Below are 16,690 nucleotides of genomic sequence, written 5' to 3'. Positions count from 1 at the left end.
ATAGAGACATACCCCAAGCGACTTGCAGCTGTAATCGCAGCAAAAGGTGGCTCTACAAAGTATTAACGCAAGGGGGCCGAATAATTTTGCACGCCCCACTTTTCATTTTTTTATTAGTTAAAAAAGTTTCAAAAATCCAATAGATTTCGTTCCACTTCACAATTGTGTCCCACTTGTTGGTGATTCTTCACATAAAATAAAAAATTTATATCTTTATGTTTGAAGCCTGAAATGTGGCAAAAGGTTGAAAAGTTCAAGGGGGCCGAATACTTTCGCAAGGCACTGTATGATAGCATCAGTCAGCCCTTCTGCTTTTTATTCTATGCTATGCAACAAGAACATGGGCAGCCTTAATACGGAGAGAATCTGTATGTTGCAACACAAGGCACAAAATGGAGTAAACCCAAACACCACAGTACTGTATCTGGTAGCTAGGTCTAGGGGTTGACACTGGGACAGAAGTGTAGTGGGGAAACTGAATTATTATGCATCAGTCATGCCTTTAGTGGCTGACTTAATAATGCTGGTTTAGATGAATCGCTGTAGTGTGATGAGTCAAGCGCTGTGTGTTGTGTGTGTGTGTGTGATGCCTTTGTTGTCATTGCTCAGACGATGATTACTATGAAGATGAGGATGAAGAAGACCCAGACGCCTTGAAGGACCCGATTTATCAAATAGACATTCAGGTAAATCGCTGATCATTTCCAAAACCACTGCTGCAGGCTCTTCTCAATTTTTCTCCCAGATACATGCAAATGAATTTTACACTCCATCAGAAATCCACTTTAGGCGGCTTTCAGATCTCTAACAGTTAAACAGCACAGATATGGTAGAAAGATGCATCTCATCTACAAATATATCTGTTGACAACACGGTAGAACCTTTAAGTCTACAGAAAGTATGTCATGGCCATGGAGAACCATGAAGAAACTAAGACCCATACGTTTTATCATCCAGTTTGCTCAACGGCAAGCTTTGAACACTGGGGAAAAAAGGATCCACATCTGTCCCAAAATAATATATCAAGTGCTGAAATGTCTTGGGATTCCACCTAGATCTTTTTAATTCACTAAGAGTAAAATAATGACCTTACAAAATAGGCAGTAGGGGCTCCAGAGTGGCTCGCTTGTTTATCTCCAGGTTGTTTTTTACAGCACCACTAGCTATAGATCTCTGAGTTGGTTAATTAGACCAATAACGGGCTGATAAGAGCCCAGCAAGTCGTTAAGAGCCCAGCTGGACTGAAAATCTGTAGACACTAACCCTCTGTGACCAGGATTGGTACCTTTGATGTAACAGTTTCATCGAAACTGTTTGTACCTGGCCACGTCACCCAGCGCCCCCTGTTGGCGGTATTAAAGAGCTGCCTCTCTCTCTATGCTTGTCGCCTTCCCCACTCCAGGCCTACCTGACGGACTTCCTGCGTCAGTTCGCTCAGCAGCCCTACTACTCCATGTTCTCTGGCCACCTGAACGAAGCGGAACGGAGGGTCCTGCAGTCCATCGGCATCTAGCCTCCCCGCCTCCTCCTCCTCCCCCCTGCCAAACCACCACATCTCGCACACACGCCACACCCACGCCACATCCCTCCCAGGAGCCGCCCACGTGCCCAGCTCCAACCCATCCATCCTGCGGAGCGCCCAGGGAGGGGAGAGGGCGAGAGCCGGCTGTGACCTCCTCTCCGCCCCGCGGCTCAGTGCGGAAAAGGGACAAGTCTGCACGTGAGAGGGAGACGGGCTGCGCTGGAGGTGGACTGTCAGTAGGGGGTGCCAGGAATGCGTGGGGGCTTAAAAACACGAGGAGGGGAGGGGAAAAGTTTTACCTTGGAAGGGACGCGTTCCTTGCGTTTCCAGGACTCGGGGAGGATGTTTTTTCCGAAGGACTGCTCTGGGACGCATCCCAGCTTCTCTCCAGGGCAGGCGGGGGGCAGGCCGTGTGGTTGCAAACTGGGATCTGGACAGCCTTCTGCGGACGGATATTGTTTTTGTAGATGCAGTTGACGTGTTTTGCTGGAGAGAAAAAGGAACAAGGCCGTAAAGCAGGTGAGGGAATAGGGAATAGGTGGTTCTGGGACAGAGAGTGGGCATGCAGCCTACAGCTTTTTGCTTCCCAGTTCTGCGGATTTTCCAAGGACTTTGGCAGAACCCTGGGACTTTCTCCTTGAGGAACAGTTGGTCACCACTCTACCCTCCACCCTGGACTGCCTTTAATCGGAGATGGGGGCAGCACTTCAAGGACTGACCAGCAGGGGGACCTTGTAATCAGTTTTCACTGTGCTGTCAGTCCTGGCATGTTTTACACAGATGCACTTGTTAAAAGCAGCGGTTCTGAGGAGTGGGTTCAGGGTAACGTGCTTTACTGGGTTTTTTTTGCAAGACCGAAGTCCATCCCAGAAGTACAGTTGTCACAGCTTTGTTTATGAAGGCCACAAGGCCGTTTGGCTCAAGTGCTTCTGTCGTCTTGCGGACACATGGTAATGTACCAGCAAGGACAACACAGCTATGCAAAAGGTTGTGGAGTGGGTCTTCAGGGGGAGCAAGATAACTTTTCCATGTCTGTTCTGAAGTGGTACAAACCCAGGATGGGCAGCTCCAGTTTCTGAGGGTCTAGATTCCCGCAGGTTTTAGAGGTGCTTTTCATTTAGCAGCTTTTAAACCTTTAAACACTGAGGACTGGCATGCAAATCCAAACACATGGTTCAAATCGGATAAAATCCAATCAGTTCTCCCTGGATCCCAGGATCTAGACTTGCCCATTCTTGGCAGGGAGGAAGTGAAGCCAGGCGAGATGCAAGTCTTACCTCCCGGGCTTGCTGGGCTCGGCGGTCTGCACTTGCAAGGGAGAGTGGTGAAGGCTACTCCTGCAAAGCTGTCGTCATCCGCAATCAATTCACTTACTAAGAGGTGTGGCCGCCGACATCCAGGTCAGCTCAGCGTGAGAGTCTAGACAGTCAGTGAAGGACACCTTGGCACTTTCTCCTCGAGTTGCAGTGGCACGGCGGTATTTCTGGACAGCGCCGTCTGAAAGCGGGGGAGCCCCGTTTTTCTCGAATGGGCGGCGAGTAGCTCCCAGCTGTCCCTGCCCAGCGCAGCAGGATGGGCCTCCGGTGACGTGCTCCCCCTCCCTTCAGCTCTGCCACATCTGCTTCAGTTCAGGGCCAGCTGCAAGCACAGCCCTGTTTCTAACGTTTGTAAGGTTTGGAAAAAGAAAACAAAGACAATAAAAAAAAGCACATTTAAAAAGGTATCTTAATTAAAAGGGAAGAAATGTCCTGTTTTGCTTATTGCTGAAGTACTTGGGCTTTGTTTTTGGCTGTCGAGTTGGGTGGGACCACTTCCCATGATCCCCTCCACTGTGCCGCTCTTGGTCACTGCTTCCTCATCCCGTGTTAGTACTTAGAACAAACCATTCTCCATCCATCCATTTTTCTGACAGCTTCATCCAACCCAGGGTTGTGGGGCAGCTGGAGACGGTCTCAGCAAGCAACAAGCGTGAGACAGGCTGCCAGTCCATCAGCGGGTAGACACACCAGGGCCAATTTCCCCAGAAGCCAATTGCCCTACCAGTATGTTTTTGGACAGTGGGGGGAACATATAATCGCCACATGGATAGCACCCCAGGTCTGGAATTGATCCCCAGGATCCCAGCACTGCAAGGCAACAGTTCTAACCTCTACTCCACCCTCAGTGTATTCCCATTACTTAAATTCCAGCTAATGTTTCTTTTTCCCCAACTTCAGAGCGACCTGGAGTAGGGCACTGGTAAAGGATGGAAAATGAGGGCACCATGCAGGACCTTTCAGCAGGAACTCCACAGAGGTGTAACGTGCTCTTGTAGTTGCCAGTCGCGTCTGGTCCTGGAGAGCTACAGCCCAGCTGCTGCTGTGGGTTTCTTTCAAGTCCCCAACAGCACAACATCAGGCGATAGGCTAAATTGCTCAAGGATTAGTGGGACCAATTTAATGTTCTGGCTTTTGTCTGAAATTAGGCAGGGAACTCCCCCCCTTGCTATTTTGTATCTAACCATAAATGTATCCATTTTTTAAAGAGGTGGGCAATTAGATGGTGCTCACATCACCAAATGATTTAATTTGAGCAATTCAGAGATCACTTCATGTAGAAATGTGAATACTCTTCAGCTGTTGGGGACAACGTCTTGCTTAACAACACTCCCTATTTTAATCCACCTGGGTAATCTATTGCTGTTGGCGCTACTGCACTTGGCCCCAGCTGTGTTTACTGCCACAGTGCCACCTACAGCCTGGTGACCAGCAGGGCAGTCCTGGTCCTGAAGGGCTAATGTCGACAATTTTTCTACATCTCAAAGCAGGGGTTAAATTGTCCTATTAAGCCAGTAAATAGCTGCTTGAGCTCATTTGGAGCGCGGTGGGAATGAGACCTGCAGATACACAGGGCCTCAAGAACCAGGATTGCCCCTCGCTGGTCTAGACAAGGGATAAATGTCTAATTTAGGTAACCAATAGCGTGGGTATAAACTTAAAAAAAAACGTGCAATGGCATTGGAAGGGATTATTTGTGGGTGCAGAAAGCCTGGCAGATGTTTGCATGGAACACGCACCCCATTCTCCAACCTCAGCGGACAAAGGGGATGAATTCGGAGGCAGAGAACAGGAACATCTCATCACTAAAGGCTAGAGGCTGGGGTTTGTAAAAAAACGCTGCCAGTACATAACAACATCACTCCTTCATCAAGAAAGAAAAGGTACCGCCTAGCAGGACCGAATAGGCTGGAAAAAATACACAGCAGTTAAAGACGCTTAAGTATAAATTCTTCATCAAAACACCGTTACTGTTTTATTAAACTGTTGACTTAAGCAGAAGTATAACTTTTCTTTTGCGCTAGAGGGAATTACTAGTTTGAATTATTTGAGCCTCTTCATTTTTTCCCCCTCACTCAGTAATGTTGCTGCCGGAGTAGCTGTTGTTTAACAAATTGAATATTAATTGATTTTCCAAAGCAGCAGTGGTCGTTCAGTCTGCGTTTCACAGCTCTCGGTCCACAGGCAAGAGAGTTGGAGCCGCAACCGGACTTCATGATCATTTTTAATTGCATGGGAATCGAGCACCAAGCAGATTTTTTAATCGACTTCGTTCTCTCGATAGTTGACTGAACTATCGTGCTTTGGGAACTGTTTTAATTAAAGCCTCTAACCCCCTACTCCTGAAGCCGCCCAACTGGCACTGTTAGAAGAGCAAATCGACACAACGTAAAACATAGCATACTATTTCCAACCAGCTCTGCGTGGAAGACATTTTTTACCGCAACCACCTGCTGTGTTTCTCAGAGGATATAAGCGGCAGGCCGTAGAGCTTCCCCAGTGTTATCGGCTCAGACAGATGGACACCAGCCTGTTCCTCCAATCCGGAGAAAGGCTCTCCAGGCCCCGATACGGTGGTGCGTGTTTCTGCGGATGCGCTAAAGGAGGCCGGGCGCTGGGGACCTTCAGACGCCTCTGAAAGCGTCACTGCCGAGGAGCCCGGTGTCATTGGACGCGGCTAGCCGGCTGCCCGTTACATGTTCAGCGCTGCTTCGCAAACAGGATTTAATTACACATTTTTTACAGTTTTCAGTGGGTGCTAGGGATGCAATACACGTAGTTCGCTATACGAACGGCTGCGGTTCTTATCGAATTTATTGAATTCTTGAATTCTCCGGCGAGATGTCCGTGCTCGCTGTATTGGCTTGGCCGTTGCTGGTCATCGCGCTTTCCGCCGGGCAAGGTAAGATACATTATCAGTCTGAGATACACTGAAAGGCCTCTGTTCTGGAAAATTAAACGTTAAAAGCTGCATTGACATTATAACGTGTCTGTTTATCCTCACTGCTGGGGAAACCGCTGCTACATTTTGTTATTACTGTTCTTGCACTGGATGAGTATCTGGTGGGTAGCTGTTGGTAATAAGCATTTCACAAGAGGGGGGTTATTGTTAAAAATCTCTTAAGTGCTTGCAAAACCGATTTGCTGTGGTGTTTGCAATTTAGGATGTTTAATTCGAAATGCAGTACATCCTACAAAGTACAAATCCTAGGATCTCCTTGGCCTTTATTTAAATGTACCATTAAAAATCATGCAGCTGATGACGTATTGTTGCTTTAATAACTGTAATATTGTATCATCACACTCACACTGCACTTATTATAAGCTAACAAAAATACTCGTAGCACCAAAGAAGTACAGTGTGTAGCCATTTATATCATAGCAGCGGGGCGTGTACGTTGTCCTGCGTGGAAAATAACATTTCTGTTTTCACCCTGCAACCGAAGACAAAAAGGTTTCTGTATTGGCGACTGCTCGGAGTGGCACTGTATCCTCTCTAAAATATATCTCACCAGTCTTTTTTTATGTACACTCATTGTAAACCACCTCCGAGCCGTCATCTTTTGATTCTAGGTACATACAGTATATTTAACACTTCTCTTCGTAAACTCCGTGCCAACTGAAAAGAAAATCAGATGCCGTGAGAGGCATAATGATTTTTTCTGATCCTCGGATCAGCTTGATTTCTTTCATGATGCTCCTTGTTTTGCTTTGGTGTTGTGGGCGCGTTTATATCCGTGTGTCCTTTAACCCTTGTAAGCGGTACTTATGGGATATCCTTTACCCATCAATGAAAATCTAGGAAGACAAAGCAGATGGTATTAGGAGGGTAAACATTAAAAGATGCACGAATATTGTGTGGTGGGCAGCATAGTGGTGCACTGGTTAGCATTGCTGTCTTGTGGTGCTGGGGCCCTAGTTTCAATTTCTGGGGTGCTATCTGTGTAGAGTTTGTATCTTCACATGGATTTCCTCCTGCAGTCCAAAGACATACTGGTAGCGTAAACGCCTTCCTGGAAAACTGGCCCTGGTGTGAGCGTGTGCCCTGCCTTGCTCCTGTTGCTTGTCAGGATAGGCTCCAGCTTCTCTGTAACGCTGTATGGGATTTAGCAGTTAGAAAATGGATGGATGGGTCTTATATTGTATAACCACAGCAGTAAACATATGTAGGAGGAGGTACCTCACTAAGTGCTTGAAGGCAGACACAACCGCTTCTCTCTGGTCTTTCCTGAGGGACGGCCCTTCAGAACAGAGCAGGCAGCTGAAACCCAGGAACAGCTGATGGAGAGCAGAGTGACAGCCATTAATCTAGAGGGGGAGCCATGATGGGAAAACATACCGCAGCTGCTCAGTTTCGGTAACCAGAAACGGGTTTGGCGAGGGCTGTTGTCTTGAGCTGTGCACCCTCCTCCTTTTTTTTTCATCTCCTGACCAAAAGGACAAGCTGAGGAGCGGTCAGTCAGGGCTTCACTCTGGAAATCCTCTCTGCAGGTGTCTTAAGAACAGAAGTGGTATCAAGCAGAAGTTCTGTGCCAATCTGGACTTTCTAGACGTCCCTGGATGCTTATTGTGAACATAAAATAGCCCGTTTGGTAGTAGTTAATTGAAGAGGTTTATGTAGGTAACTGTGTCAGCATACATAGGCTGCAAAGGGTTATTCCATGCTGTCAGGAAAAGAAAGCTCTCTTCAGGTGTGATGAGGTCCGAAAGAAGGCTCCACAGCTGAAACGTTGTGTCTCTTAGTAGTTTATTGATCTGAGGACCTCATCCAGCCATGTGTTGAAAGGAGTTGGCTTCAACAAAATAGCTGGGCAGCTTGTTCCATACTCCCACCACCCTTTTTGTAAAGCGCCCCTTGTGCCTTAGTGCGTATATTAATGTATACTCCCGTACATTATTCATCACAATTCAAGTGCATGAATTGTGCCTGGAGGCTTACTGGTCTGTGCGGGCAATTTCAAATGTGTTCTCTTTCTGTCCTACTTCGGAAAATTTGACATGGCAAGGAAGCTATAGGCTTTTATTTGATTGCACAGCATATTTCCGAGTCATTTCTTAGCAACATTCAGACAAGACAATGTCCTGCAATGTTAATTTTGCAAAAGCTGGTTTATTTCACGGTTTCTTCTGCCGGACGGTTTTAAAGTTTAAAATAAAAAGCTTCTGGAATTCCAATTTCTGGGGGTGTCACGGTGTCGCAGTGGTCCGCATTGCTGCCTCACAGCGCTGGAGCCCTGGGTTCAGTTCTGGACCTGGGGGTCTGTCTGTGTAGGGTTTGTACGTTTGATCTCCTGGTGTCCATGTGGGTTTCACCTGGAGGCTTAGTTTTCTTCCTACACTCCAAAGACACACTGGTATGTTATCTGGCTTCTGGGAAAATTGGCCCTGGTGTGAGCACGTGTGTGTTGGTGTTTGCGTCTGTTGTTCTGTCCTGTGATATGGTGTGGTGTCTCCAGGGTGTATTCTGCCTTGTGCCCAGTGCTTGCCAGGCTAGGCTCCATTGAGTCTGACATTCACCCACAGGGAAAGAGTCCTCATGCATTGTGGTTTGATCCATTTGCTTTAATACAGTAGCAGTGGGTGCTGGATATTTCCAGGAAATTTGCAAATGCACAGCATTTCAGATTGAAATGTTATGAAGTCTTTTTCTGATTCATCAGGATAGCTTGTAAGATAACTAAACCAATCCAGCTACCCCAAATTAATAGTTGGGTTAGTTTCCCTGAATTCAAGGATTGGATATTTACCTGGATCATCACATTTCTATTACAGTTTGTTGCCAGTTGCCAGTGCTCTCAGTTGGGTTTTCTGTAGTAGAGTGAATTGAGAAGCTCTGAGTTCAGCGATAAGTTCGCACCAGAGCCACTCAGTCTGCAATAGAGCCTGTGAAGCAGGTTTAGAGAAGACGGAGGAGGTGACTTTTCTGTACTGGAGAAGCCTCAGTCTTACTCTGCTGTATCCTTCACCTTGGCTGTAACCGCTAATCAGATTGAAAAGCCTGGATCTGTCCTCAAGCTCAGATGAGGTCCTTCGCCTGCTGCGCCCTTCAAGAAAGTAGGTTTTGTTTCGACTGTACACCCCTTCAGAGAGTGGGCGTGGTGAGTTTTGTCTTCTGAGTAAATTAGCTTTCACCCTTTAGTTCCGTTCATAGTTGATTTTGGGAAAAATTATGGGCAAGATTCCAAGCAGCAGTTTTAGTTATTTATATTCTGTCTATGTAAACCTTTTGAGAACTATAGAGCATTTTGAGCACCTTGTTTACCAAAAGGTGCCAGTTTGGCTAGGAGTGTTCTGTTAATGTGGCACACAACATAAGAATCATGACAGCTGAGAGAGGGTCATTCACCCATCAGGCATGTTTGGTTGCGGTTACCTTATCACCCTAGGATCTGCTTTCTTCCAAGAAAGAGCTGGATATCGGCTCGTGCTGGGCAGCTTGATCCACACTCCCACAACTCTTTGTCTACAGAAGCTGGCCCTGTTCTCAATCTCAAATGCACTTTGCCTTGGGATTGCATCTGCTGACCTTTGTGTCTGCAGTGAGCACCAACGAGGACTGCCTGTGGTACGTGGATAAGAACGGCACCTGGCACAATGGCTTCGACTGCCCCCTCATCACCTTCTGCTGCGGGAACTGCCACCGGCGCTACTGTTGTCTGGACAGCTTCAAGATGATCACCGAGAGGGAGCAGAAGCACTGCATGCTCTTCCAGTTCAGGTATTCAATTCTGAGCAACCCAGGGAGAAGACAGATCTGTAACATGGCGCATAAATATTCCTTTTGTTCCCCTATTCTCTTAGCTTTCAAGTGTCTCTTAATTGTCAGGGTGTTGGACAAAGCAGGCGCATCCATTGAGGTCAGAAATAAAAAAAATGTTATTTGTTAAACACCTCGAATCAAACATTTTGATGATATTTTCTCTCAGTTTGGAATTGGTGATTGCTTTAAGATTGAGGAGGGAAGAGACGTGTAGAGACACAGAGACCCGAACTGCTGTTTGTCGTGTATCCTGCTCCGCAGTGCCTGTTGGGGGAGACGGTGCTGATTGGGGGAGCAGTACGTCCCTCACTGACATCACTGCAGGTCTGCTGGCGATTGGGGAACTGTGCATTCGCTTCTAGCCACTGAGTCAGCCATTCAATCAATACTGGCACCCTAATAATCTGTTTTGCACATATGTGGCACAGTCATATGGATTGCTGCCTTGTAGTGCTGGGGTCCGAGGTTCAATTCCAGTCCATAGATGTACTGGTAGGTTAATTACAGTCTGGGAAAACACACCCACTCCCCGGGTTACATGAAGATCCTTTTTGGTAGGTCTGTACATAGTTTATGTGAGTGGAAAGCGACTTGCTCGAGAGTTACCATTGAAGATACTTATAAATAAAAACATTTTGCTTAAAAAACAAAGCATTTAAAGCCCTGTAATGAAACACTCAAAATACACAGTAAAAAATCAATGAAACATTAGTGAGAGAAGGTACGGTCAGGATACCACAGCTGCACGACAGCAAAGCGAGACCGAGTGTAAAATGGCATCCTGCTGGTGACCGTGGTACACCGACTCTGTGCTGCTCATCCGCGGGAGGGCTTGCGTATCTAAGGTAAACGTTGCACAACTTGCACGATGAGTCTTGCGTGATCCTGGCAGGGATGTAATATATGATAGAAAAGTTTGCTGTGGTGAGTTCATGTGAGGCAGGGCGCAGTCTCGGAGTGCTGTGCGCGTGTAACCTCTCTCTCCGCAGCCCCACCACCATCGCTGGCATCGCCTCCTCCATCCTGCTCTTCGTGGCCATCATCGCCACCGTGGTGTGCTGCTTCATGTGCTCCTGCTGCTACCTGTACCAGCGCCGCCAGCAGCACAGGACTCCGTTCGAGGGTAGGGGGTCCTGCTGGGGGGGGGGGGGTTGGTGTGTCAGACTGTGCCACACACAGAAGTAGACTCAAGCGCGGGATAATTCAGTAGCAGGGATGTGTTTGGGATTCGTGGTCTGACCGCAGGCTAATGCTCGGAGACCAGAGGCTGCTTGTCACAACATGGGGGGTAGAACGGGAGACAGGAAGTGTGGTTTGAAGACATCGTGTCTAGTTAATTTTGCTACCATTTTCTTCGTAAGGAGTGTCCTTTTTAAAACAAGACTCCTTTCATTCCTCTGCTTTAGATCCGTCCTTCAAACGAGGGAGTGATTGGCCATAACTGGTCAGCTTTGTAGTGATGTACCAGTCAGTGATGCGAATGTGATGTTTTTCAGGCCAGCAAATTCCACTCTCCAACTACCCCATGGATTCCTCACACCAAGCTCCAGGCAAACCAGCTGGGGCCCCTGAGTACCATTACCCTGGTTACCCACCTGAACCGCAGTATCAGCCTGGCGCACCCTACCAGTATCCCATGATGCCCCCGGCGCCCTACCCACCCTACCCACCCGCAGATCCTGGGTATGGCCAGCCAGGTAAGAGCCAGTGGGAGAAACCAATTTATACTCCAGCCCATCTAGGCAGCTCAAGGGACGTACTCTGGTTGTGAATATAATAGCCAAACCATTTTAAGCAGTTGAACAGTGTGCTGTGTGTGGATGTAGCTCGAATGAGTTCAGAGTTGGGGGGCACAGTGGTACAGCAGCTAGCATTGCTGCCTTGCAGCCTTGGGGCTCTGGGTTCAACTCTGGACCTGGGGTGCTATCTGTGTGGAGTTTGTATGTTTTCCCTGGGTTTGTGTGGATCTCCTCTCTGTTCTTCAGTTTCCTCACTCAGTCCACAGACATAATTGGTTAATCGGCCTCTTGGAAAATTGGCCCGGGTGTGCGTGTCTGTTTGTGTGCCCTGAAGTGGACTGGTGTCCCATCATGAGGTGTTGCCCTCCTTGTGCCGGTTGCTTGCTGGGATAGGCTCCGGCTCCCCCTTGACCCTGAACTGGAAGAAGCGGTTAGAAAAAAGATGGGTGGATACGTTTGAATTCAGTTTCTTTTTTCACAACATGAGATGTGAGCCTGTTTCAGTGACCAGGACTGAACGGTTAACAGTTGGCTCAGCACCCCAGCCCCTGATCCGCACTTTTGCAGTCTGATCTTTTCCGATTTAACCGGCACTCCTGGGAGCTTCCCACAGAACACCCAGGTGCCGCAGGTCATGCTGGTGTAGAAGAGCGAGATACTGTAAACCTTGTAATGGCGGTGGTAGCTAAATGACAGTGAGGTGTGTACAAAGTTGAGCTGCCCAGTGTGATTCCTGTGAGGCAGCAGATGATGATTGAGGAGGCAGTGTCTATTATAGCGGTGCAGCACAGCAGGCAGGAAGACCGATGAAGCCAAGCACTGACGTCCTGCTGCTGTTCCTTGTGTTGCAGTGCCCCCTCCGTACACCCCCCCGCAGTACAGCGGCCCCTGAGGAGCAGGAGAGGGGGGGACAGGACTGCGCCAGAAGAGCAGGGACAGGCCTCCCTCTCTCGCCGTCACTCCACCGGCTTCTCCCATTTAAAAAAAAGCACTAACTCACACCATGCGGCTTTGTTTTCTCTCATTGGATGGAGCATGATCTGAGCTGGGACTTCTGCTGGACTGTGCTGCATCTGCAGGACAGCAGGGGGCAGTGTGGAGATGTCAGCTGGCAAATAACAGAAGTATTCTCCTCGGAGTCGGGAACAGCCCCACATCACAGACCTCCAGCTACACCTGGAAAAAGGGATCACATGTCTCTGGGGTTTTCTCTTCTGCGTTTTGCATTTTCTTTTCTCTGCTTTATTTTTTTTCTCTCCTTAATCGTATTGGAGCACAAAGAGATAGATATTAAAGGTCACTCATGTCAATTTTTAGGCCCATTGTTCCTCCTCGTGGGTCTTAGTGATATAAAAACCTCACTCAGCCGCCTCCTTCTGTAATTCAGCTCGAAGCATCCTTGTGGCTGTGCATGTGTTCTGGTTCATGGTGTTTTGAAGTTCAAATACTCTGCAAATGGCTAATTTCTCCAGACTCTCCCCTGTTGCTGTGGTTTACAAACTTCCGTTTATTTATTCATTTGACAGCACTTCGATGGGAACTTTAGCTTTTCTTCCCGGCCACAAACTGATGGTGATTAAAGGATTCGCGTTTTTGTTTTTTGTTTTTTTTTAAATGCTTGTCGTCATTTGGAACTGACCAGAGCAGAAAGATCCACTTCAATGAGACGGTCTGTAAGAACGCGTATCGGACGCACCAGTCTGGCCTCCCTAAAGTGCCCTTTGAAATCGCTGCGTGAAGCAGTTTCTCACTCGTCCACCTGATCAACTGTGCAGTGGGGCTGCTGGTGCTGGTCACCAATGCTGGTGCTGAGCCACACAGCCCTGGTTTCTGCTTGACTCCCCTTCTATACCTCAGCTGCGTTGAATCTCAGACTCTAGTCCTGGAGAGCCTTAGTTCAGCAGGATAAGTGACTATTAAATACCCAATTTCTTAAGATTTGGACAAATAAAAAAAGGCAACCTTTTGAGGTCTATGACTGCCGAATCCATGTTGTCTCTGTAATAGAAAGCATAATAAAGTTCCACTGATACATGGCCATTGTCTCCTCATCAGAGAGCCAGTAGTGTCGGTGATCCATATTTATTTGTGTTTTACCAGTTAATTAAACAGGTGGAACCAAAATTGAAGTTCTCTTCAATCCCCAAGGACCACAGTTCTCTTAATTGAACAGATTACTTGCTACAGACTCGTTCACTGTTGAGAGGTTTTGCCGGCTGTCTCCAGCAGGTGACCCATAATTGAAGTGGGGCCCCCGTTTTATGTAGAAACCTGTTTTTTAGTTGCCGGTTGAGCAGGTTTGCCCGCAAGTCCCATAGATGGTAAAACACAGCTGCCGGCGATAGAATGGTTGTGATGTAGTCGATCTGTTACGTGCATTAAATAAGAAAATGTGACATACTGTACCGAGTGCTTTGTTTTATAACTGTTTTCTTGGATCTGTGAAATGTACACCGAGGTGATGTGTTAAATCTATGATTTCAAAACTGGGTAAAACTAATTCTCTGTTCGTTTACTAACCACACCAGTTTTGGGTGGGTGGCTTGTGGAGTAATCTTTTGTAACAAGTCCTTGCTGAGTGGGATTGAGGGCTTTTTTTCCCCGAGCGGTGTTTATCTTGCCCGTGTGGTTGCCTATCCTGCTTTTCTTGTTAACTGATTGTCGAGTAACATGATGGATAGCCATGTCCACATTAAAAAAAAAAGAAGAATCAAAACTGGCCAATTTGTAATAAATAAAATACTTAAAAGTTAACCTTTTGTGGTCTCTGGCTTCAAAATCCATGTTGTTTCCTACCTCCATAATAGAAAGTATCAGCAAAGTTCCACCAACGCATGGCCATTGAGCCAGCAGTGGCAGTGAGTATTAAGAAAGGAACTCCAGTCTATAGACTGAGATTGGGCTGAACTAGCTGAGCCGTGTGGCAGCCCACAGCCAAATACAGTACAGCAGTGGTTCTCAGCCATGGTCCTGGAGGAAAACAGCCCTAATTGCTGACCTAATTGAACGGTTTGCTTCTTCAACCATTTATGTAACTTGTTTCTTTGGTCAGTCCTGATGGTCACACATACCCTGCTTCAAGGATACTGTTGCCACAGCTTCGGCACTCAGAGCTCTACACAGTCTCTCCTCACCTTGCTTGCTGTTCTTACAACTGATTAACAGACACAGGTGGAACATGGCCTTCCACAGAGGTCCCGTTGGGTAGATTTTAGGCTGCACGTCTGAATAAGAGCGGTTGGGAAACTCTGAGGGTATATCAATCACAAATCCCGTATGACTTTTAGAGAACTAAAAGGAAATTTACAAACATGCCCCCAAATGAATAATAATAAACTGTATTTTACATTGTGGCTTCTCAAAGTGCTTTACAGAACAAAAAATACACAATGAGAGGAGACAGCAGAATTACATAAGTTACAGTAAGGGTTTGGAAAGCAAAGGGTCAGCCACACAACCAGTTAAATAAAAGTCCTTCTAAAGAAGAAGGTTTTGAGTCTGTATGTGAAAGTGCTCAGGCTAAGTCACTCTGTGATATCCTTAGGGATAGATTTCCAGAGCTCTGGGGCCTAGCAGGAGAAGGTCCTGTCACCCATAGAACGTAGATGGGCTTGGGAGAGAGACAGAACACCAGGATTTAATTAATGAAGGTTGTGAGGTGGAGAGAAAGAAGATAGGTCAGACAGGTACTGAGGTGACAAGCCATGCAGAGCCTTATAGGCGAGTATGAGGATTTTAAAGTCAGCACAAAAATTGATGGGTAGCTAGTGCAAGGCCTCCAGGATAGGAGTAATGTGATCACTTGCTCTAGAACTGGTCAGGATTCTGGCTGCCAACTTTTGGACCTAATGTAGTTTATTCAATATGAATTTAGATTCCTCAGTGAGTGTGGGGCTCCGGTAATCAATTCTAGACAACATAAATATGTTGACCACCTTTTCAGCAACAACATAGGACGTATTCTGGCAATAGTTCTGAGGTGGAAGAATGATGTTTTAACAATACGTTTCACATGTGGGTCAACCTAAAAACCTGGATCAAATATCACACCCAAGTTCTTCAATTTAGATTGAAACTCAAGTACAGTACCATTCATTAATAGGGTTACTGCATTGGCTTCACACAGTTGAGGGAGGGTGCCCAGATACATGACTTTAGTCTTGTTGCAGTTTATTTGTCATCTAGGTTTTTATGTCAGAAATGCAATTAGAGAGCAGAGACGTGATTAGGAAATCAAATTAAAAAACTAGAAGGATTTATCCTTTACGCATGTCATTTTGTATCTCAACCAGGAGGGGTCCTTCTAGACTCGTTTTCCGATTGTATTAGAAACTGTTTCTTCGCGTTTGTTTCTGAAAAGAAATGATAAATCACTGAAGAGGCAAAACCAGCGATTAATATGTGTGAATCGTTGATGTTTCATGTCGGAAAGTTATTTTCAGAGAGATAACATCGGGTGATTAGATATGAATAATCCCCTGGTCTGGAGAAAAATGCGGAGGGAAAGCGAAAGTAATTATTGGAGTTACTGGAGTCCGTCTTATGTAATTAAGTAATGTCGTAAGTGCACATGGTGAGTATTTATTAACCCGCAGGACATTAATTAAATTGAAATGTTCAATCAATTAAACAGTAAAATATGTAGTATAGTCATTGAACATTTTGTTTGGTTTTCAAGTTTAATCGGTATCTAATCTAGGATCGACGAGAAAGATGTGCTGAGGAACAGATTTCGAGAAGCCACATTCAATCAAACTACTCAATTGATAAATGATTATTGGTTATGGGCAAGATTGTGTGAAAATCTGATTTTCCTTTGACCTAAAACCTAGCAATACAACAGGTCTCTGTGTTGACAATACAAGTATGTGTACAAGTATAATTAAGTGGTGTTTTCTGGTCTCAGAAGATTTCGAAGGGTTCGGGTGGACCCCAAGAGCTATGAAAATATATACAAACTAAAAAGGAGCTATTAGAATAATAATTAACACAGCATGTTGTGGGGTCGGTTTGCATCTGTACACCCGGTCTAACTAGTAAAGGTGTAGGGATCAAACACAGCAGTGAAGAGGACGTTGTCAGACCAGTATGATCTTCTCAAGTGGCCCTGTTACTGATGAGTGGCCTATACATCATGTGATGTATGTACATCCGCTGTGATGGCATCATGGGTGGCCATCACAGAGGACAGTCACCACCCCGGGCATGAGCTCTTCACCCCACTGCCCTCAGGCAAGAGATATAAGAGCATACGGACACTTACCACTAGATTCTTCAATAGCTTCTATCCACAAGCAGTGAGATTGGCGAACACATTTAGCCACCCCCCTCGGACCACACCTACACCATCACC

At 46.4% G+C, this 16,690-nt stretch overlaps 2 protein-coding genes across 2 annotated transcripts in view; both read left to right on the top strand.

Annotated features, from left to right (window-relative positions):
* ipo9 (importin 9) overlaps nucleotides 1–3,257 on the top strand; it is a 29,769-nt gene extending 26,512 nt beyond the window's left edge. The window contains exons 23-24 of the mRNA XM_088639908.1: nucleotides 610–686; nucleotides 1,403–3,257. Of these exons, the coding sequence (XP_088496034.1) occupies nucleotides 610–686; nucleotides 1,403–1,513 (188 nt within the window). The 3' untranslated portion in view covers nucleotides 1,514–3,257. The remainder of the gene's footprint in view (nucleotides 1–609; nucleotides 687–1,402) is intronic.
* Nucleotides 3,258–5,033: 1,776 nt separating this feature from the next.
* shisa4 (shisa family member 4) lies at nucleotides 5,034–13,030 on the top strand. The gene is made up of 5 exons (XM_088639910.1): nucleotides 5,034–5,740; nucleotides 9,379–9,556; nucleotides 10,588–10,721; nucleotides 11,095–11,295; nucleotides 12,189–13,030. The coding sequence occupies exons 1-5, from the start codon at nucleotides 5,680–5,682 to the stop codon at nucleotides 12,227–12,229; spliced, it is 615 nt and encodes a 204-aa protein (XP_088496036.1). The 5' UTR covers nucleotides 5,034–5,679; the 3' UTR covers nucleotides 12,230–13,030.
* The last annotated feature ends 3,660 nt before the right edge of the window (nucleotides 13,031–16,690 follow it).

The sequence above is a fragment of the Lepisosteus platostomus genome, chromosome 7 (assembly GCF_059453375.1).
Source record: "Lepisosteus platostomus isolate fLepPlt1 chromosome 7, fLepPlt1.hap1, whole genome shotgun sequence".
Taxonomy (NCBI): Eukaryota; Metazoa; Chordata; class Actinopteri; order Semionotiformes; family Lepisosteidae; genus Lepisosteus; species Lepisosteus platostomus.
The sequence above is the reverse complement of the archived record's forward strand: the minus strand, read 5'-3'. Positions and strand labels throughout refer to the sequence as shown.